General features: G+C 42.9%; 1 protein-coding gene across 2 annotated transcripts in view; it reads right to left on the bottom strand.

The window, feature by feature from the left end:
• Window positions 1-24,064, bottom strand: part of EDAR (ectodysplasin A receptor) — a 78,370-nt gene that overhangs the window by 11,858 nt on the left and 42,448 nt on the right. For both annotated transcript variants that reach the window (XM_060273400.2, XM_088667574.1), the window contains 5 exons: window positions 10,333-10,401; window positions 9,638-9,760; window positions 7,648-7,829; window positions 5,179-5,264; window positions 1,885-1,971 (listed from right to left, as the gene is read on the bottom strand). In XM_060273400.2, the coding sequence (XP_060129383.2) occupies window positions 1,885-1,971; window positions 5,179-5,264; window positions 7,648-7,829; window positions 9,638-9,760; window positions 10,333-10,383 (529 nt within the window). In that variant the 5' untranslated portion in view covers window positions 10,384-10,401. The remainder of the gene's footprint in view (window positions 1-1,884; window positions 1,972-5,178; window positions 5,265-7,647; window positions 7,830-9,637; window positions 9,761-10,332; window positions 10,402-24,064) is intronic.

The following is a 24,064-nucleotide window of genomic DNA, read 5'->3' as shown; positions in this document are numbered from 1 at the left end:
GCAGGGTGGATTCAAGTCCATCGGGCAAAGGTGGGTTTGTACAGTTAAAATGGATTAAAGCTCTCTGTTGCCCTAGCACAACATATCCATGTAAAAAACAACAGTGGATCTTTTGCAGTTAGGAAAGTGATGGTGAAAAGTGTGGGATTAATGGAATGGTTACTGGGATAATGTGCAAACGCCCTGGAACAAAACCAAGAGGACTGGTCATTGTCATATAACCTCCCTGTAAACAAATTAGAACGAATGCTCAATAAAGTCTGAATATCATCTAACTGCCGTTTCAGCTTTGTGCAAGGAAATCAGGATAAATGCTCCATAAATAGGTTCCTTAGCCCTAAAACTCAAACTCAAACTGCCTCTGTCCACTGGCGGAGGAAGAGGAGTGCGGGGGGAGTGCACCATCCCCAACAGCGCGATCCCGGTGGGGTGCCATTGCGGCTGCCTCCCACCTACGCTGGGCACCATGCCCCTGCAGGTGTCGTGCCCCGCGCCCAGAACGTGTGCCAGCCCCGCCCCTGCCTGCTCTCTGCCCCCCGGTGCCGGAGCATGAAGCTCTGCCACTGTTTCTGTCCCCCGCACACACGGCACAGAGCACATTTCTCAGACCACACTCCTGCAGGTGAAATTGCCCATTCAGGAAATTGTCATTTAACTGTTAGCAAGCTTGCACTACTAGATTCCCCTACCCTAAATTGTTTGTGAGTGTATCAAAATGTTGCTGAATTTGAAAATTTTCAAACAAGCAATTCACTTTTCATATGTGCCAATGCAGACCTTTTCATAGTGGTAGTGTTGTGTGTTGGGTTCCCGCCCCCCCCCCCCGAAAACCACCACTAATGAGTAATTGCAAGTAAAGCCCATTTGCAGCCAGCAAAGTTTTCCAGTTAGAACACTCCAGAAAAGGTAAGACTCGCACCTTCAATAGAAACAGATTTGCTGTAAAATTCTCTTCCCCAGTTACTTTGAAATGAATAAACAAAATACTTCTTTAGCCTTCGTGAACAACCCATTTATATAAAAGCTACTCTCTTACAGAGAAATCATCTGGTTTTGTTTCATTTTTCTGCAATTTACTTGCTTGTTTGAAAGACACTCTTGATACACATTTCTGGGCTAAGGTGAAACACCGCAGTCAGTTGCCAATATTCATTAGTGTCTCAAATCTTTCTGTTTGTGGAGCTGGATTTGCTGAATGGATGTGTTCCCGATTCAAGAGTAATTGGCCCTGCTTAGCAATTGTGTTTAAAATGGGCTAAAGTGCCTCTTGCTTTGCAGCGAACAAAGTTATGATCACTGTGAGTTCCTTACACACATTACCAAGCCTTTGAATCGGGATCAGTAGATGACTCCCCCCCCCCAAAAAAAACCAATTTTCTGGTGACCTGGTACCCTTGCCTTGACTGTGCCCCATAATGACACACCTGACTGTATTAGCACCTAAAGAGATTGCTCACATCATCACATGGCTGAAATGAACTAAATTCCCACAATCCAAATAAACCTCATTTGATGAGATAAAGGAGCTAAATTAACTTTTCATCTCAATAAATACACCTCATTTTCAAAGTTCATTGTAAAACTCATCTCTGCTGAAGCATGTGGATTGCTGAAGAAATATTTTTAATGATCTATGAGAAAACCGTGAAATGAAATTAAAACACATACTTTAAGCCTGACAGACCCAAAGGCTGAGTAAAAACAAAAACAAAAAAACACGTTTAAATAGAAACAGCTCAGACTCCTGGGCACATCAACCCCACATCTCTGTAGGGAAGAAGGCATCTTGTTCCCTTGGCTGCTCAGTCTTCCAGCCTCCCAGGATTACATACCAAAAGCCAACTCAAGAAAATGCTAAAAGGAGGACTGGGCTGCTTTTCTTACCTTTGTGCACATGCTGGAAAGGAGAATGGGTACTTGTTTCAGAAGTAATTGGAAAACTGGCTGACGCACCAGAGGTAACGCCTGCACCTATCATAATAAAAATAAACAAATTTGCCATAATTTTTCCTGGTGACGCTTGTAAAATCTCAGCCATGAATTGATGCATTTCTGAACTGAGAGCACAGTTACTTAACTTGCATGAATTTCCCATCCATTTAAAAGCCAATGCTTACAATTCAAATGTCAAACACCTAAATGTGGATTTATGGTGCCGTGCTGTGAAAGACGCATTTGGCACGCATTTATTTCCGAACCTAGAGTTGTGCCAGCTGAACACCAACACAAGAGGCACAGCAGTGCAATCCTAAACTCCCCAAGCCCACCCCCCGTTTTTGTAGAAGCAGCTCCCGTTGAAACGAATGGTTTCAACTGGACTTTCAGGTTTGCAGCCTTAGACTTATTATATATATTCAGCCTGCTTCTAAGATTGTTTAAAAGGCATTGGCTTGTATTATCAGCATTTAAGACACTGAATCTCTAGCAAAGATAACATTGGGCATACGAGATGGGAGAATTTATTTGGCTAAATTCATGCCCCAATGAAAAAATGACTGATGTTGTTCTGCAGTTCTAGGAAGTTGAGAATTTTCTTGGCCCAGCTCCATCAGACAAATGTGGCAGGAAATTAAGTTCTCTTGTAGTGCGTGAAAAACTTCTCGCAGCTTATGAAGTAAAGAAATGTGCACGCTCTAAATAAAGATGCATTTTTAAAAATAAACGAAGAACTATTACACAATATAAAATGCTCTAGACAATGGCAAAGAAATATGAGCTGGAAACATGGCCAAAAAAAGCATATAGCTCAGTGATTTCAAATGAGTTTTTCCTATAACAGAGCAAAGTACCTTCCAAGCGTGGCTAGTTCTTAAATGTCGTATGTGCCTTTTGTAATAGACATTTTCATTTGAAACCAAAATAGTTCTTATTTTTATGCAGTGTTGAAATATTAAGGCATGCAATATACTGGTATATCTCCTGACTTTAAACTAGGTGGGCATAAGCCTGATAGTTCTGGACATTTGAAGACGGTGAATTAGGGCGGTCAAATGAACTGGAGGCTTAGTTAGGAAAGCTCTTGTGTGCTTTCTTCCCATTTTGTCTGTCTTTCATCAGTTAGGATTTATACTCAAGGGAAGATTTCAGGATGCTATTGGGCATGTTGCAGAATACACCCACAAATACCTGCCAGTCTGGAGGGGTGTTTACAGTCTTTACAGAGCTTTAATTCTGGATTATTTGCAGGACTTGTTATGCAACAATGAGAATTCACTGAAGTGCTGAGGAAATTTTAAAAAAGAAAATTCACAAATTGCTGCAGAAATGCGGAGAACTGAATTGAAGATTGGAAAAATGAGAATCAAAGTTTACAGTTCTTTCTACCCAAATGCTAAACTTTGCTGGGGGGGGGGCAGGCATGGCATGGCATGATTGGTGTGACTTTCTGGATTGTGGTTTAGGTATTGTTAAGAATTTGATTTTTTTATTGTAAATGAAAACCTTAGTTTTGATTTATTAAAAAAAAGCCAACAGAACATCCGTGTGACTCAGTAAACAAGCCTTTCAAGCTGCATGGTCACATTTTCTAATGAAGCTTTCCCCCACTCCCCCTTTTTATTCTCGCCCTAAATAAAACAGAGAACCTTTTAAAACAAACTCCTTCTACAACATGCCGGCTTTCAGGGGAGTAAATAACAAGAAACAAATAAACCCAAGTGTAAGCTCCCTTTCCCGCCATTCTCAGCTATGAATGTTCAAGTATCATTTACAACCCAGACCACTTAGTTGGGCAGCCACGACTCACACATTTTCTAAAAAGATTTATGCAGGGGAACTCAAGGACAAATCGCCACACATGGAAATTTCTGCATTTCGGCGTCAAAATGCTGATGACTGAAATTCAAGGACACAAATGTGGGTTGTGTGCTTTTAACCACCTGTACGCAATTCAGCAGGAATGTTGTGAAGAAAGCTATAAGCGGTGCGACAGCGGAAGGTCTGTCGGCCTTTCCATTAAACAACGTTGCTATTTGGGAGATCATAATTTGGCCTTTAAAAAGTTTTTTGTTTTTTTTCCAGTGTATCATGTTCTATTTACCACAGTCCCTTCCTTTAGATCCACATGCCAAAAAGTAAATAGGATTATTCTTTTTAAAAGGCTTTAAAAGGCTTTGTGCATTTTAGCTGCCACGCTGGAAGATAACCCCGTGTCGGCCTTTCATGTTGGGAACGCGACAAACTGAAATATGTAGAATGGCTTGGATCCATTAAGGAAGTTCCTCTTCCTTAAGGATTGCCAGTGTGAATAGTGCTCAAAGTGCTGGATGAGGACCAGTATTCAAATCCTTGCTCAGCCGTAAAGTTCGCTGGGGGACCTTGGGCCAGTAACTGCCTCTCAACCTAGTCCACTTCACAGGGTTGTTGTTAGGATAAAATGGGGCATGGGAGAACCACATTTACCATCTTGAGCTCATTGGATACAATAAATGGAAAAGGCTATATGGATTGCCAATATTAAGCCTTGGGAAGCCTGTTTTGTGAAGGAGGAGGAAGAAGGATGGACATCTCTGTGGATGTGGTCTTGCTTATACAAGGCTCCGTGGAAGCTGGTGCCAAGCATGTGCATTTGCGGTTGTATCTAAAGTTTAGTAAAGCACTAGGATGTCTGCTTGCACCTTGGGAATTTACCTCCCGCCATGCCCCCCTAAATCTGGAGCAGATTTGGGGAAGGTTTGCACCGGGAGAAAGAGGAGGGGGAAGCGGAAATCCTTGTGCTGATGGGAAACTGCTAGTTGAATACCACCCTTGGTTTTGTGCATCTGCTTGTCTTGCTACTGGCGGCTTCTGCACTGCAGCTATTGTTTTTTGGAGTAGCAAAATGAAAAACCACCATGCGAAAACTCTAGGTCAGTCTTTCCCCATGGGACCTGCCAGATGTTGCTGTACTCCAACTCTCATCAGTCACAGCCAGCGTGGCCAAGTGGTCAAGGTTTATAGGAGTTGTAGTCTGGAAACATCTGGAGGGAACCAGATTCAGGAAGGCGTCTCTAAGTTATTTTGAAAAGAAAGCCATGGAGATTCACGTGCCCTCCTCCATTCTGTGTTGCTGAAGTGTGCTCCATTTTAAGGCAGGCTCCATTTGTCAACTGGCATATTGCTCAGGAAAACTTCAGGCGGCGTTTTGAGGTCTCTTAAGTCACAATACAACTAAATAGAAATCAGAATGGCAATACTTACACTCTTTCGTGTTCGGGGGTGCCAGGGAGCATGAGTAGCAAACCATCCCATAGATATTCCGTGGCCTGTTTTCTAGCATGTAGTAACTGCAATGAAAGGACAAGGCAATGAAAGGACAAGGCAGGAAAACACACACACACACACACACACACACACACACACACACACACACTAGAACTGGGTTGGTAGCCTTCAAATATGCTTGAGAAGTAAATCACTCTCTTTGCAAGATGAAATCACTAACTTTAAATTTTTGTGCTTCTCGTTTAATGGCATTATCCCCCTTTTATCCTGCTTGACTAGAAACAGTCTCTCCTCCGCTGCCCTCATAAAGGCAATTAAATCAAGCATTCGAGTACATGACATGAGGTGGTATCACTGCCTAAATCAACATAAGTTTGTCCACTGCATTTGCAATGCAGCTCAAGACATGTCTCTGAAATGAGACCCTCTGTGCAAGGATAACCCCCCCCCACACACACACACACAGAAGTGACGTTCCAGACAAGCACCAGCTGCCTTGATTTTGCTGGCATGCTGAGTATTCCGCTCCAGGCTAATCCTCCTGGGCAGAGAGATGGGGACTGAGAGAGAGAGAGAGAGCAACTTATGCAAAACTTACTACAACATCAAGTTTAGAAGACAAGCAGGGCGAGAACGTGAGGCTCTTTGTCATGGCCTGTGTGCTTTCTGACATATAGGAATGCGCTTGCGTAAACCATAAGCAGAAACTTCTACAAGGCTCTAAAGACTCAGCTATACAGCTGGAAATAAAATGTTTTAAGTGTTGTAAGTGCAATATACAATGTGACACTAGATGGCAATGGTGAGCCTTATAGAAAATTCAATGCTTATTTTCAGAAGGGTTTTTATATGTGTGTAGATTCCACCTTGATCAGAAGTTTCCCAAACTTAGGTCTCCAGCTTTTTTCTCTTTTTTTTAGACTACAACTCCCGTCATCCCTAGCTAGCAGGATCAGTGGACGGGGATGATGGGAATTGTAGTCCAAAAACAGCTGGAGACCCTAGTTTGGGGAACCCTGCTTTAGATGTGTGGAAGCACTAGACCCTAATCTCTTGTACATCCAAATTGTAATTAGTACAGTCATACCTCTGGTTACGTTTGCTGCGGGCGGGTTGCGTACATCATGGGATACGAACGCGCCGAACCCGGAAGTACCGGAACGGGTTACTTCCGGGTTAGGCGATTCGCACATGCGTAGAAGCGCCGAATGACGTCACGCGCATGCGCAGAAGCACGGCGAGCATGTGCAGATTCGGCGCTTCAGGTTGCGCACTGTTCAGGTTGCGAACGGGGCACCGGAATGGATCCCGTTCGCATCCAGAGGTACCAATGTAATTTTTTGACTTAAAAAAAGCAGGAACACATGTTTTTAATTTACATTTCGGGATGTGCTGAAGTTTAGTCATGTAACCACATGCAGCAGGGATTTAAAAAGACTCTTCCCTGAAACCCTGGAGAGCCACTGAAAGTCTATAGAGACAGTGCTAGAGTAGATGAACCAATGGTCTGGCTTCGTAGAAGGCAGCTCCCTGTGTTCCATGTGACCCTGCTGTCACTTTGAAAAGACAACACACCTGAACATGTGATACCAGCTGGACTCTGAGCCAATTCAGCCAGACACGTGGTCAGGAATCCTATGCATCATGTTAGTGGTGGGAAGACTGTGGCCCTCCAGATGTTGTTGAATTTCAACACTCAACACCCCTGACCATTGGTTATACTGGCTAACAACTCCCAGCACCCTTAAGAAACTATAGTCCCCACAATATTTTTTTTTGGGGGGGGGGAGAGCCATGAATGTTAAAGTGCTTTAAGCATAAAAATAATAAAAAGTGACTTTAAAATCAATATGGCTTCATTGAACCTAATACTTTATTAATAAAAAGTAGTGATTTACTTTTACTAGGGAAAGAAAAATAAATTTAACTGCTCTGGTGTGTTATTTAACGTCACTATAAAGATCTAGTGATGCAATCAACTTTTCATATAAAATAATGAAGGATCATATTCTGACCATGTTGATTTTTCATCTTATCAGAGCGATACTTCAGTCTCCTTTAGGGTAACCAAGAAACACTGGTTTCATTTTGTTTCTTTTTAAAATTCCAATAATTTGGTAGTCTAAAGTTTATAGTTATATTGACATCCTTATATGGGCAAGCTTCCTCCCCTTCTAACATCAAAAAAACATGTTCTTCCTCCTAGTTCTTATTGCAAGGCACTTGTTTTAAATTTCATTTGCTCTAATAGCATCTGTTACTTTCCTTGATTTAAAACATGCTTTTCCAAGTGCTTATATTATTTACATAGAGTTAATTATTGTGCGCTTAAATGGATGCAGAAAGTAGTGTGGCCAACAGCAGGAATGCAACAAATATGCTAATGTCATTCAGCATAACACGAGTTTTTGTTAAGAGACCAAAGGCTCATAATTAAATCCTTACCCAGGGAGGCAAGGCCCACATTCTGCATCATTCTCTTGATCTCCAGGTGTCATAACTGTTGCCCGAAAGAATCCCTCGCAGTCCTTGTGCCTTCTACATATCTGGTATCCGCCTTTAGAAAACTTCTCCAATGGACAAGGAACGCAGCCGTAACCATCGTCTCTGGTGCCGTATCCACACGTCTGTGGGGGCGGGGGGTGGTGGTTAACAGAGTCTTTGAATGGAAAGTGCCACTTTTTAAACCAACTTTCAAGAAAATAAAAGACAACGTTAACAGCCCATTAACACAGTGTCTGAGGCCAAAGTGTCTGAGGTCCTGCAGTGTCTGAGGCCAAAGTTGGTGGTCCTCTGACTCCGTAATTGCACTATATATTAATGGAGGAGGAAAGCTCAGAGAACTTTCTGCTCTGTTGTTCTCCAAACTCAGTTGTGAATAAAAAGGATTTTTGCAGCCACATCAAGATGTTCTTTGCTGCAGCATGTGAAGCGGCTTTGAGTAAGCTTTGATACAGCAGTGGTGGCCGGTGCCCATTTGGTAGGTCAGAAGGCAGATAGGCCAAAGATGAGTGGAGCCAAAGCAGGACCAACGACAAACATCGCCAACCCATTCCAGTTTAGCCCCTGTCCTCTTTCTTGACGTGTTCGACAAAGGCAATACTGAGAGTAAAGAGAGTAAAGAGGCTGACAATCAGGGCCATCTCCTGGGCTGCTTGGAAGAAAGAAGGCAGGCAGGTGGGGCTGACTGAGTAGTAGACTGAGGGCGATGGGGCAGAGCATGGGCAAGCAAGACCAGTTTTTTGTAGATTTGCAAAAGGAGCAACAATTAAATTTAAAAATACATTTATTGCATGTTGGTGTTTTCTCTAAAACAGGGGTGGCCAACTCCCAAGAAACTGTGATCTACTCACAGAGTTAAAAACTGGCAGTGATCTACCCCCCTTTTTGAGGTTCAGGTCAACATTGTTGAGTTTTTTCAGGGAGGAGGTAAAATGTTGAGCTTTTCTTAGGGGAGCCCCAGTTGTTCAGCTTCTTTGGGGGGAGCCAATGATCTACCAGTGATCTACTGCAGACATCCAGTGATCTACCGGTACATCACGATCTACCTGTTGGACAAGCCTGCTCTAAAACAAAGCCGTTTTATTTTCTTGTTTGAAATTAGTAGTTCAGGTGCCTTTTGGGGGTGGGTCTTTTCCTTTTCCTTTCCCCCATAGGTGTCATAGAAATAAACATACCATAACACCCCAGCGACTTCACTCAAGGGTGCCTTAAGACTTCTCTTTCTCTGTGTTGCACTAGCCACAGAGAGTCTCTGTCAAAGTCCTTAGGCTACGCCTCCTTCCGCTCTTCCCTCCCATTCACCAGCCAAGACCCTGATCAAAGGAGGTGGGGAGGATGAGATACATAAAGTGCAGGACTCTGGCAGGACTTCTGTGGCTGGTTACATTACGGGGAGGGCCTTACAGAGCCACTTGGCTGGGGCAAGAGTGGGTAGAGCCAATGCTGTGTAGCCCTCCTCCGTTCGAAATATGGTCCCCATTAAAAGGCAAATGTCGACGAGGACAACAGAACACAGGCCAAACAAAATTTCTTGATTTGGTGTAATTATCTGAAAGTGCCTTGGAGAGAGACTGTTTCTGCCCTGCTGGCCTGTGCCAGACTGCTTTAACATTCCTCCTGGAAGCATGGTGGCTGTTTCCTTCGCAACAGCCATGTGGTGACCATTTTCCTGACAGCGGAGGGAATTTAGAATAATGAGCACGGGGCGTGAGAAATAACAGCACTTGCAGGAGCGTGTGGTGTGTTGGACTGCGACTGCATTCAGCAGTACTGATCTCCTCTCGGTAGTAGTGAAAAGGAAGGAAGGCTGAGCAGTTATTAAAAGCAACAACACTGGACTTCCAGAAGTGTGTAAGGACCACTATGGATAATGCAGTGCAGATGTTCCTATTGCCACCTCTAGGATAAGATTGCAAGTATGTAAAGAACTCACCATATAAGGTTCTTCTCCTGGCTCACATTGCGGACAATCATGGCACATTCCGGTGGTCTGGTTGTAGTACTCATTTTCGCCGCAGTTGGAATATTCGGCATTAGCAGAATAAACAAGTGACGCCTGTCACCAAAGGATAAATACTGGTTAATTCCATTGCCCAGTTTCCAAGTTGTCAATGCATCACATTAGCCTAAAAACAATACCATCAGAGGGTGAACTACTCTGACTTTTAATCTCTCTGCTATTGCCATGTCTTGTCACTCTCTAGCCAGGGGTCCGTCCGTCCCCCAGTCTTCATTTCTCCAATTTCCACATCACTTTGCAAAAAAAAAAAAAAACCTGCATAAAGTTGTGCATTTTTGTGTGCTTTTCACTTAATGATCTTCATCTCTGTATGCAATTTGGACTAATTGTTGTATGCTTGCAGTTTTTCCTAATACAAGGTATTCTTGTTGCTGATATCCTTGAGATGCAACAGTTTTAAGAAAGTGGTTTGATTTCGTAATATATTTCAAAATATTTTCTTGGGCAGAAATCCTGATGATGTCGATAAGGACTTCATCTGAAGCAACTGTGCAAAGATTAAATAATGTTTGCTCAGGTTAACAAAATTAAAATTATGCTTATTGTTAATTTTCTAGGGTTTATAACTGTAGCGACTTTTCTGAAACATATGTCCTTGAAATACCTACCATGATAAAAGGAAACATTTGACTCCATTTACATTCTCCCATGTGCAGCATATTATCCTGAGGATTTATCTGAAAAAGAAACATCAGTTGTTAATTGTAAGAAAAATATTTAACAGTACAATCCCTATTCATGTTTAGTCTGAAGTAAGTTCCACCCTCCAGTAGCTGTAGTTAGGATTGTAGCTTCAACTTTAGCAGTAAGTTCTACTGATTTCAATATAACTTAGTCCCAAGTACGTTGACCTAATGATTCTAAACACAATTATATCAGCTAGACGTGCATCAGATCAGCTAGAGAAATGTTCTTTGTTAAACTTATTTTGAAAGTCTCTCATTTTGTGGGTGGGAGTATGTGTGTGGAAAAATTTAGTGCATTAAATTTGGTTTAAAATAATGGTTTCTGGAGGCATGAATTAATCAAGCCTATACCAATTTGTAAAAATGTTGTTTGCAAGGAGAAGGAAATGGATGAAGTGATACTGCTGCTAATTAATTATGTCTGTACATATGAATCATTACCAGTACAGAGGATGGTTGCCTAATTTTCAGTGGCTCTCTACTAGCAAATATATATTAATTAAATAGTTTCTAAGGCTGTGTCAAGCTGAACAACACTATTTAACAGAAGAGCAAGCCCAGGATTACTGATGAAATTATCCTGTAAGTAGTGCATTTCTGTTCCCTGGAAATTACTTCACTGCTATTATCATTCCCCCCCTTTTTTATTGCAAATTAGTGCTATGTCAGGATAAACGAAAAAATTAGATGAGACCAGTAATTAAAGCCATCCTCCATTCCTGCGGGAAACAGGATCTACCTCATTACAGGGTTCATTGAACCCAAGGCTATGTTGAACAGGAAGCAATAAGAGGCAGAGGAAGCTGCTCTTTCTAGGGAAGGAAGCTTCTAATTAAAGGCACAATATCCCTGAACAGTCTCAGTAGTTGGTTGCCCTTGCTGGCTGTCCACGGCATTTTAATTGTTTTTTTAAAGGGGGAAGGGAACCACTTCAGATCAGATCTGAAAAATGACAGGAGACATAAAACAACACATTGGCAACAATGTAGTCTGGGTTCCCCATTAAAAAGGGAGCATAAAATTATGTTAAAATATTGTTAATTGCTCGAAGAAGAAGAAGAACGCACAATCTGATATTTCATTCTGCCTTCCGCCCTGCCCCCCTGCCCCTTTTCTACTAGAAATAAAGATGGCTTTCTATGTATCTTGCTTTTGAAGGTTTTGCCCAAGATTCACTGTTTCCAGTGTTTGATTTCCAGGAAGACAAAATGTTCATCTCGAAAAGCCAGTTTTTGGAATCGTGCTCTGCTTATGGAGCGCTGTCTGCCCCAAGTCTGCCCCAAAGAGTGTGTTCCACTGGGTTCAATGGGGTTACTTCCACGTAAATAAGTGCAGCATTAGCTCCTTAATATTAGGTTCCCATGTCTAGTTGGTGGCCTTATTCTTATGTGTTCCTTCTTGTCTTTTTCAAGCCTGATTTTTTTTGGAGGTGCTTTGTTGTTACATATGTAAAACATTCTGGGAAATCCTTAAGTCTCCCATATTAAAATTTAAAAAGCTGGCATCTAAGAATCTCACCTAAGGCACAACAGAAATTGATAAGGTTCATTAATCTTCTCTCTCTCTCTCTTTTGAGAATTGTATTGGGAGAGGAAAGAGTTAAAAATACTGCTCTGAAGTAGGATAGCGGGGAGGTGGGGGGAGCCCAGTATTAATGCTGCTGCTACAACATGGTATATGCTGCAGGGATTGAACAAATTAAATATCTCTGAAGTTTTGAGGTGTGGCTGCAGCAGTGTGGTCTTCGCAGAAAACATTAACTACCTTTCTAGAAATTCATTTCAAAAGCCCGTGTCAAATTAAGAGCTTTCCCTAAATCTCAAGGCAACTGTGGCTGCATATGTGCTAAAAAAAAATCTCTTTTTTTAAATCACAAAAATATCTCTTTTTTAAAATTCGACATAGTTGAAGCAGTGATTATAACTCTTAACCAGCAAGCAGTGAACTTGCTTTGCATATTCCTTCCAGCAAGTAGACTAGCTCAGACAAGTTACTGTATGGGGATGGGGATTGGAAAGGGATATCTCTCTCTCTCTCTCTCTCTCTCTCTCTCTCTCTCTCTCTCTCTCTCTCTCTCTCTCACTCTCTCTCTCACTCACTCACTCACTCACACACACACACACACACACACACACACACACACTGCTTTTAGAACACAATCCAAGCAATGTGGGGCACTTTTAAAAAGTCCTATTGATTTCCACAGGAGAGAGTGAACCGTGTGCTGCACTTTCTCATTAAATCGATGTGGTTTGAGCTGTGCAACTTTGGGTTGTGCAGCAACGAAAAAACACAACCCTACCTAGATTCAGGCATTAGAGAAAACAATATAATTACTATTTTCTTCTCTTTCCTCTCCATACACACATTGGGAGGACAGAACCATATATCTTATCACTGTGGAAGGAAAAAGGCCCCCTGCCTTAGGTGAACAGTTAGTGTGTTTAGATTGGCCAAACATTCCAGCTACCTGTGCATCATTGCGTTGGATACAATCCAAGAGCGCACTCCTCCCTATGCTGTATTTATCTGTTCCCTAACTCTGGCACAGGTGTGGAGAGCTGGCACATAACTAATGTTATGGTTGCTTCTGCAACTGTCACTGTAGACCTATTGGCCCTGATTCAGACAAAAAGTAGCCATGCTTGTCTGGCTGAAAAGCAAGCAATTTGGGATGGGTAACCTAAAATCTACGGAGACATCAGTATGTCCACTGTGCTCTGGGTGACAGCTGCTGTGTTCTTTTTTTAAAAAAAAAAAATTTTTTAATCATCTTTATTCAATAACGTTAAAATGTTACATAAAATAAAAGGAAAAATTAAATAGCCAATAACAGACAAACCAAATTATAACACACAATATAAAGCAATATGCACATAAGCAACAAGCATAATAATAATAATAATAATAAAGAGTAAAGAAGAAAAAAGAGAGAAGAAAAGAAAAATAATATATATATATATAAATATAAAAGCAAAATTTTTGACTCCCTATTGTTTATACACCGCTTTCCTTTAATTTTATTTTTTAATAACTTAACTTGCTTATCTTAACTATTAGTTACATTGATTCTATACACTTCCCTATATATATTTCAATTTAAGCAAATCACCAATTCAATATTTATACCTTCCTTAATAAAATAATCCTCAACATATTTCCATTCATGTGTTCATTGTGGCTCAGCTTTAATAAAAAGTCTGTTGAGCCGGAAATACCCTTCCCTCTGGAGCAGCGTTCAAAACTCCCATTGTTCTAGGCACGTTTTGCGACAGGGAATTTCATTAATGTTTCTGAGCTCTGGGAGCAGTACTGCGCCTAAGATTTCAGATTAAAACTGCCACTGCTGGAACGAAAGGAGGACCTTTTTCTGCCTCCCCACTTCCAGCCACTCTCTGAGGACGGGAGAAGGGACCCTCATAAGAATATTAGGGAGGCAGGCAGGGGAAGTATGGCTTTGTTTTTTGAGGACTAGACCATGTGAAAAATTAATACAAGACTTTAGCTGCAGTTCATTCATTTTCAGCTTTGTTGTATTGTTATTAAAAAAGCGCACCTAGGCATTCTGTTGCGGCGCCCATAAGGTGCCATTTAGCTCCTAGCTTTCATATCTCAGTTTCTAACACTGCTCCGGAGTCACAGGAAATCAGGGTCAGCCCTACCATTGGTCAGAATGAAGCAGCTGCCTCAGGTGACAGAATCCGTGGAATGGCAGCAACTGAGCACCCACCCACATGTGCCTCTGGCTATTCCCATTCTCATGAGCTGGGGCGGCAACATTTGCTTAGCTGCCTATCTTGCCATCGTCTTCCAGTGTGTACCGCAGGAAAATTGGGAAAGGCATGAGTGGCTGCTAGCTCAGACCATGCTTTCCTGCAGGCATTTCTTGCATGTGTTGTTCTGCTCATTAGCTACAAACTGCACCATCTGCTTGAGCAAGCAGGCCCAGGGTGGAGTGGCAAGGTGTTGGAGGACATGAGGGCTGCTCACTAGGCTAGCTTGGTGCCCGTCGGATATGGTGGGCGATTGTGTCCTATTGCCAGACGACAAATCTAACATGGGTCAACAGTGTGATGCAGCAGCAAAAACGCTGATGCTCTTCTAGGCTGCATCAATAGAAGTATTTGTCCCGATCAAGGAAAGCCATAGTCCTGCTCCGTTCTGCGTTAATCAGACCTGGAGTACTGTGCCCAGTTCTGGGTGCCATAATTTAAGACTTCTATATTGGCAAGCTGGAGCATGTGCGGAGGAGGGCAACCAAGATGTTCAAGGACTTGGCAACAAAGCCTTATGGAGAATGGTTGAGGGAGTTAGGTATGTTTAGCCTGGATAAAAGACAGAGAGGAGGGATGATAGCCATCTTCAAAGATCTAAAGGGCTGTCACATGGAAGATGGAGCAAACTTGTTTTCTCCTGCTCCAGAGACTAGGACTCAAACCGATGGCTTCAAGTTACAAGAAAGGATATTCCAACTAAACATAAGGAAGAACTTTCTGATGCTAAGAGCTGTTAGACAATGGAACGGACTCCCTCGGAAGGAGGTGGACTCTCCTTCCTTGGCGGTTTTTAAGCAGAAGTTGGATGGTTGTCTGTCATATTATGATCTAGCTGAGATTTCTGCATTCCAGGGGATCAGACTAAATCCTTGGGGTCCCTTCCAACTCAGCAATTCTATGATTCTCATCACCTTTCTGATCCTCCTGTGTCAGGTGTTGCTGACCTACAGTCCCCAACTATGGCCATGCAGGTTTGGGTTGGTGCGGGTTGGAGGCCTATAAATTTGCCACCTGTCTCATGTGTTGTCAGTGAGAGGCAAACAGTTCCCTCTGGTTTTCATTACTACTGTATATCATTTACAGAGTGTTTTTCTTGGCCTAAGGTGTTACAGTTTTTCTCTTTATTTACTCTCACAGAACCTGTTGTTTCCATTTTTCATTTGTAGCAACTGAGGCTGTTAAGTAGGTACGTTAAGGTACATTAAGTCCACACGAGAACGGGTTGTGTTTGGCACAGACTTCTGGTTAGAGAAGTGATGTGGAGATTAATTAAAACAACAACAAACTCCCTTTATCAAACGGCCTGCATATTGAAGGAGGATCACCCAGAACCCCGTTACCCAACAATTTCTGCCCCCTTACCAAGGTCATTCCCTGCTTTCCATCTTTCCATTCCACCCATATCACTCCTCCTGACTGCTTTAGGAAACTCCCCTTTAGTTTCCCCCTTAATCCAGGAGTGGGGAACCTATGACTCTTCAGATGTTGTTGGACTTTAACTTATATTAGCCCTAGCCAGCATGGCAAATAGCCTGGAGTGATGTGATGTAGTCTAACAACATAGGGAGAGACACAGGGTTTCTTCATCCCTACATGATTGGTCTCACCTTTGACAACAACGCTTCTTCCTAAGAGTGCTCTGCACTGGGAAACCCTGTAACGAGTATCTTGCCTCGTTACAAAAACAGGTTAATTATTCCCCCGCCCCCAGATTTCTTCTATTCCTCCCTTGGTAAGTTTGTTCTAAGGTAGAAGGTAGTTTCTTATGCTATCAGGTGAACGGGCCAAAGGTGTTTATGGACAAAGCTTGATGTGCCAAAACATGTCACGAAAAGGAGGAAAAACAGTATCATGAGGTAAATTCTCCACTAGGGAGCAGATGACTGCCAAAAATTTCTAAGCTGAGTGATCATCAGATTTCAGACACACAAGGTATACTCATCATACGTGTGGATTATGATTCCGGTGTCTATATATAGACATCACTTTTTTTCTCCCCAGCCCCCCGTTTTGGCAAAAAAGATTTTGAATTAAAACAGCCTTAAGATACTTGCCAAGATTCTCACAATTCTGTGTTGTTTTATCAAAAAGGGATTGTAATGTACATGTGTAATGTAAAAAAAAAAAATTGGAGCCAGCAAAACACAGGGGGCCAATTTTCCTTATTCCATTCTTTGTGTTGAAACATTCTGCATCTTTCCTGCATCAAATGAGCTGTCCGTCTAATCCAGTATCCTGTTTTCAATGCAAGTTAGGTGATTCTGAAGAAGACCTTCATCAGAAGCAGATGCGGTAAAATAACCATAAAAGGAGAAGAAATGTTTATCAATGCAGAAGAGGCTTTTCAAAATTAACCTTTTCCTCTACCCCCCCCCCAAAAAAACAAATGCCTTCAGCTGTATTTTTCATGTGTGGTGATGATGGGATTGTTTCTCCTATGTCAATGTGGAATTTGAGGACTTTTACCTTCATCACTTAATTCCCTTGGGTATCCTACTCTCTTCTCTATTCTAATTTAGAGTTGAAGGTCACACCCACAACATACGTTTAAAGAACATTTACAGCAAATAGCTCCCTCCAAGGAATCCTGAAAACTGTAGTTTAGAATAACAACAACAACAACAACAACAACAACAACAAAATTATTATTTATACCCCACCCATCTGGCCAGGTTTCCCCAGCCACTCTGGGTGGATCACAACAGAATCAATCATGATGATGATTAATAATAACAGAAGACATAAAAAACTTCCCTAAACAGGACTGCCTTTAGATTTGGCTAAACCAGGTGAGGGTAGTTGACGGGTCTCAAGCCCTCAGTGAGTTAGAGACTTCCCTGCATGTGAAGACAGGCTCTTCACAAGACGAGACCAATTGAGGGTCCAACAGTCAAGAAGGCAGTTTCTGCCCATGCTGTAGAAGGAGGTGAGGGGCAGATGGGGCTTGTCAGCCTGGGAAGGTAGCCCATCTAGGAGAAGGAAAACTCTGAACCTAAATTTCCGCTACCTTCAGGAGAAGAAAAGGCTAGGGTGTAAACTCTACACAAATCCAGAGCGGAGTCCCTAAGAGGGTTGGATGGTGCCTTATATGCCTCCTTCCAGCAAGTCCTGCGGCCAGGCTGGTGCCAAACGTCTTGCTCTGCTTTCTAAAGAGGTCACTTTGGTGCCGCTAAAGCAGACTTCACCCATGGAGGCACACTCCATTGTCACTCAAGACAGACGGATATCAGCAACAACTAGGGATCGAGCCTGGGACCTTACGCATGCAAAGCAGGATCCTTACCACTGAGCTACAACTCTTCCTCCTGGTGAAAAATGCATTATCCGATAATAATACATTACTAGTCAAGGCTGTCATTTTGAGACATTTGTTTCTTTAAAACCATCTCTAAATCGCTCAATATTTAAAATTTAAAAACAATATTATAAAATTCTATTTCTCCCGTCCTCACTTTCCTACAGCACCCTCCCTTATTCCTTGCCCTTCTCGTTCTCTTTTCATCCTCCAGCAGGAAATTCATTTTAAATGTGCCCTTTCTGCAAAACTATCACCAGATATGTATGTATCCATAGCTTGTGATTGCGCTTATGGCTCCTTTCCCACATAACAATATTTTGCTTTGTTTCCACTATGCTCTGGTGCCTTATTTTCCATTCAGATCAAAAGTGCAATACGAACAAAAGGGTTCATCCAGCAGTTCTGAGGTTGCACTGGCAGATTTTTGGGAAAACATGAGCTAGTTGCACATCAGGGGCGCACTGCAGAGGGGCCACACGACCTGAACTCTCTGCCTAGCACACATTGAATGCCTGCCTTCTACCCCAGTGTTAGACTGCAGCTTTTGGCTGGTATAGAATCCTACTGTACCTAGAATATTTTCTTATTGCGGCTAGGATTGGGGGTTATTTGCTGATCTCTATTTTGTTGTTGTTGTTGTTGTTGTTGTTGTTGTTCCGTTGGCCTTTGTTGTATTTTATTATTTCTGCTCTTAGCAATCTTGAAGTGCATGAGGAAAGGTGGAATGAAGCGACTCAGCCTAAGCCCTGCTGCACTGGAAATTGGTGCAATTATGGCATATGCATTTAAATTGTCAGGAAGCAGCACCGGTCCTGGGTGGTCCTGCATCGCATTATGATTCCTCTTTTAAATTTCACACAGGGTGGTTTATCTTGTTGTAATGCCAATTGCTGACGCGTCTCATGAAAGGAACTTCTTTTCGCGCTGCTTCTGGGATGTGTATCGTATTGAAGCCGGAACCCGGAGACCTTGATGAAGGGTGGGTGGTAATGGCATACAGATTTAGAAGGCTATGCAGAGTACTACAAAGGACAAAACATTTGAAACGCTCAACAATACAGGATGGGAGTGGAGGGGGGGAGAGAATGTTTGTATAGGAGAGCTTGTATCTGTCTGGAAATTCCCCTTTCCCTCTCGAAGCTTGATAGGGGGTTGGCTGAGGCTAAAGTGTTCCTTGAAGCCTCCGGGAAAACATTGGAAGAGCTGGAGAGGATCAGATAAGGGCAACCAAAGTGATCAAGGGACTGAAGCAACTTTCCTATGAAGAAAGGTTACAGCCTTTCAGGCTTTTTAGTTTAGAATAAACCTCAGATTTTGCATGTCATGGAGAAAGCTGATAGGGAGAGGTTTTTCCACCCTCTTTCATAATATAAGAACTGGGGCTACCTAACCAACATTGGAAGGCTTCAGACAGACAAAATAAAGTACTTCTTCGCACCGTGCATGGTTACAGATTTTGCTTTAAAAGGGGATTAGAAAAATGAATGGGGGACAAGGCTCTCCCTCCACCATTTGTGGCTGCGTCCCTCTGAGCGCTCATTGCTAGGAATCACAAGTGGGTAGAGTGCTGTTGAGCTCAGGTCCTGCTTGCTGGCTTTCCATAGCAATCAAACAAAATGGCGGACTAGATGGACCACTGGTCCAGTCCAGAAGAACTCTCCTTATGTTCTTACAAGGGCTGACAGGCAGTTTTCTGTGGACTGATTTTGGCCCAAGGTGGGGGAAGTCCCCATTCACTAATCATTGTTTTAGGAACAGGATAGGGTCAAGCTGTGTCATCTGCATATGGGTAGTAACATGAGAACGGAGTCTTTTCTGCAGTGGCTCCCCGCTTGTGGAATGCTCTCCCTCGCAAGGCTTGCCTGGTACTTTCATTACATATCTTTAGGCCCCAGGCAAAAATATGCTAATTAAACAATCTATAGCCTTTAAATCTGGTGTGTGGTGTGGAGGTTATTGTTTCGTTTGTTATTATGGTATGCATTTTTGTGCTTTTATATTGTAAACTGCCCTATGGCCTTTGGATGAAAGACGGTATAGAAATTTAATGAACAATTTTGCTTGCAAAAATGTGTATGTTAGGCAAAATTGCACAGAAGAATGTGTACATTAGGATAAATGTGCACCAGAATGCTAACCCAAGTTTCTCAAATGGATGCAGAAATATGGCCAATGAGTAACTGAAACTGACGCATTTGTCTATCTCTAATGACAGGTGCCTGGGCCTCTGAAAATCTGCAGTCAGAAGAAGATGCTGAGGACAAGTGCGACTTGCTCCTTCATGCCCTGACCACAGTAAGTGCACAGAAGCTATTTTCTCCTTGTTATGGCTGTAGGAGCAGCAGGGTTTGCCGCAGAAGCAGCAGGAAGAAGGAGCCTTAGGAAGGACTGCAGCATTTCATCCCACTCCTGTGCCAACTCACAGGCCTGAGCAGGATCGCTAGGAATCTGAAGCCACACAGGCTGCAGGCAGAATTCATACATGCCGTGAGCTTTGCAAGCGCTTGGCTGTGCTGAGAACGGTCACGTGCCCCTCCCAATTGCACAAGTCAGGCAATACCCTCTCCGCGAACGCGAGCTGGCTGTTGAACAGGTTGTAAATCAGTGAGCTGGCAAACATTGGAAGAACAGACCAGGAGGAGAAAATCAACCATACACGTGGTAAACAAGAAACGTGGAGAGCAGACATACACCTGGGTGCTCATGTGCCATTAATAGCAGTAATAGTCATAACACTGGGCTCTTGAATGCCATCATTATGGATATAGCCCTTAAGATCTATTCCAAGGTCTGCTTCATTAATTCCTTCCAGATCCCCCGAACCTAATTCTTCCCAGATACGGCAAGTTGGGTCACAGATGGAACAATGTCCACCAAATTAGATTCTGCATTTGAAGCTACACAGAGCTGCATACATACTATACCTTTTAAACACCTTCCCCCCCCTCAGAATTATTATTCCCAGCAACCATTAACAACCCCCCCCGAATTCCCAGAAGCCCTTTCACCACGCTGCCGTCCGCCAAAGAAAAGCTCAACAACTTTGGATGATTGATCCAAAAAAGCTCTTGAAATATGGCAACCCTAGCTTTAAAGGTTTACTGTGGATGCTGTCTTGCCAGCTAATAACTGTTAAAATAGCCCCATGTCCTTTGAAACCTGTCTCTCTTGCCCCCACCCATTGCCTTTAAGCGATACCTCAGTGTCACATAAAACAGTCTCCTGCACTGAAGAAACACAAACACACTAAACAATGTTTGCAGGCTGAGTTGTGATAACCACATCTGCTAGTCAAGAAATAAATGATAATTTGATAGCAAAAAAAAAACAACACACACACCCCTAAGTAGAGTTGATGTATTGGCACCAGGATCAATAGATTCTAAATTAGCTACAAAGCTGCAGGGAGTAATGAAGCATTCAGGGTTTATTCTTCTTAATATTAAGTTCAGGGGGGTGTACCCCCCTCCCAAGCCCCAGAGGAACTGTAGGAAGGTTTGATGTTCATCTGGAGGGTTGTCAAGATTGCAATAGCAATTTAATAGGCTGCCAACATGGGTGGTTGTTGCTTGAAGGCATTCCAGTGCGGTGATTTTCGTATTATTATTTTTTTGGTCTGCAAACTAAAGATGCATGTCAATCAAATTTTGTGTAGAATAATTAAATTAAAAGTGGGAAACATAATGTCGGTACAACTCATGTATAAGTTTTTAAAACCCAACATAGCTCTTTTTGCTAAATATTAAAAAGGCTTTACTTGTCGCAACTGGTGGATGTATTTACCGTAACGTAAATGGTAAGAATCTGGCTCATTAGCGAGATGGGTGTGTCTCTTAAACCTGAACATTAGTGAGGAGGAGTAAGACCAATGCTGCAAAAGAGGTAAGCAGCCTCTTCTTCTGGTTTTCCACCGAGCCCAGGTCTATCCTGCCATTCTCCTATAATATATGGCAGGGGTGGCCAACTCCCAAGAGACTGCGATCTACTCACAAAGTTAAGAACTGGCAGTGATCTACCTCCTTTTTAGGGGTTCAGGTCAAAGTTGTTGAACTTTTTTTAGGGAGGGGGAAAGCCACATTTTTTAGGGGTGCAGGGCAAAAATGATGAGCTTCTTTTAGGAGAGCCCGTGATCTAACACAGACATCCAGTGATCTACCAGTAGATCACGATCTACCTGTTGGACGTGCCTGATATATGGGGTAGGGAGCTGAAACCACTCCCATCCACAATGATCCATTCAAAACCTCTTGTCTTTCTATATAAGTTTTTTTTTCCTCCCAGTGGAGATTTGTATTGGGGGGGGGGGAGTGAATAGCATTGGGTTTCAAACAGTGGTCCTTCCCAACCCTACCCGGAGACAGCAGCGATTGAACCAAGGATGTATGGCATGCAAAGCAGATGCGCTACCCTTCCTCACTAAATGTGAGCAGTGCTTACTCCAGACATTTTGCTATCTAAAGCAAGGCGCAGGAACCTGCCTCCCCACTCCCCCCATTCCATGTACAGTTAGTTCAACACTGACAACAGGACACTGTTGGGCTAGCCTGGGCAGGAGGGCAGGACAACCTAGCCCAGGCATCCCCAAACTTCAGCCCTCCAGATGTTTTGGACTACAATTTCCCAACTTCCCCGACCACTGGTCCTGTTAGCTAGGGATCATGGGAGTTGTAGGCCAAAACACCTGGAGGGCCGCAGTTTGGGGATGCCTGACCTAGCCCAAAACTTTGCTGCCTCTCCTTAAATACTAGCACTTGCTACACGAGGGAGGCGCATCAACACTGCCTAATGGTAGGACCAGCCTTGACTAGATAAGGGGGCTTATGCTGTACTTTAAATCTGCCCCCCCTCCCACAACGCTGACACTTCATTCAGCTTTGGCAGCCGGCATTCTGCACACAGGCCTGTGGCCATTACAGCTAGTTTTCACCGTCGGGGTTTGAAACGGGATATACTGGGGCAACATCTAGAAACCCACACTAAAAACTGCAGATGTGGGAGGAATCCATCAAACCTGAATTCCAAAGTGGACTGGTTTGCGCGAGCCACTCTGTGCAGCTTCCAACATACATAAAAACATAATTTAAAAATCAAACTTTTTTTAAAAAAAACCTTCCATATAAAGGGGTGGCTTGGGGGTTGGACAACTCCATACCCTCCAACTTTTCTCCGATGAAAATAGGAATGTCCTACCGTACCCTTCAGCTTTTATCTGATGAATACATGGTTGCCCTAAGGAAAAGTGGGACATTCCGGGATCAAACCAGAAACTGCGACGGCTTCTGTAAATCCGGGACTGTCCCTGGGAAATAGGGACTGGGATCTACTAAGAGCCTACCCCCACAGGGGCCCCACTGTCAGGAATCTCCTAAACCTGCTCTTCCTCTATAGGGTTGCAACCTGCTCCTTTGCACACCCACCTCTGGTTTTGGCCCAGAGAATAGGGAGAGCGGTAGTTGCCACTTCCTGGTTGCTCATTGGCTCTCTGCTTGGCAAGAAAGCAAGCACTAGCAATGAGAGGAGGAGCAGCGAGCTGGTGACAATGGCAGTGAAGAGGTTGACCCACTGAGGGAGTGGGGTGTCCAGGGGCTCTCCAAAGCTTAGAGACAGCAATAGACTTTGCATTCCTCCTTTCCTTTTCTTTCCACTACATTGTTAACTTGAAGCCCAAACTGCAGTGTTTGAGCTGAAAGAGCTTTTTGGTGTGGTGCTGGCCTGGGTGACTTATTCCATATGTAATGTTTGTTTCGTTCCGAATGCAAATCGTTTTTAAATAGCAGACGCCACTGACAAACAGTGTCTGGTAGTGAAAGTCTAGAAGGCCTTGGAAACTAGGGGAGAAAAGCACTTATTTCATTTCTGTCGCTAATCATTTCTAAATAGCATATCCCACTGGCAAACACCAGGCAAACTTGCATTGCGGCACACACCAATTTATCCAAATGACTTGAACATTCAAATAATGGAAGCTATGAAAATACATGCCGCGGCAATCCATTATGGACAGAGTTAGCCCTGACAACCTGAAATTTTGGGAAATAAAGTAGTGATGTATTTCAGTAGCGGCAGTCAATATATTTAATGTACCTTCTTTATGTTTAGGCAAAAGCTTGAGGATCTGAAGTATTTTTTAAAGTAGTAGGGGTCTGTAAAATAAGTTTATACATTAATTTTGAAGCTGTCTTTTCCCACCCTTGGGTTAAGGAAGCTTCTATTTCTGCGTGCTTGGACACTGAACTAAGTCACAGCAGCAGATGGTATTTGATTGATCATAGAAGTGACTGAGATGTTCAAAAGTTATAAATAACCATGTGATGTCCTCTCATGAAGAAACCATCCTGAAAAATTCGAGTTCAAGCATGAATCAAACAAGGAATAAATTTGGGTCTTTTCTGTCAGACCTGATATCCTGTTCTACTGGTTCATGAGGAAAATATGGTGTTATCAGTGCTTTCTCCCCTCAAGAATCCCACAGAATACAAAACTACCTGTGGATTTTTGAGGACGTCTGTGTGAAGCCAAGTGACATCATTTTGCCATGGCTATGAGTTGGCAAACATTTCAGATACTGTTTACAGAAGAA

The sequence above is a fragment of the Zootoca vivipara genome, chromosome 4 (genome assembly GCF_965207765.1).
Source record: "Zootoca vivipara chromosome 4, rZooViv2.hap1.1, whole genome shotgun sequence".
NCBI lineage: Eukaryota > Metazoa > Chordata > Lepidosauria > Squamata > Lacertidae > Zootoca > Zootoca vivipara.
Note: the sequence above shows the minus strand (reverse complement) of the source record. Positions and strands in the feature narration are given on the sequence as shown.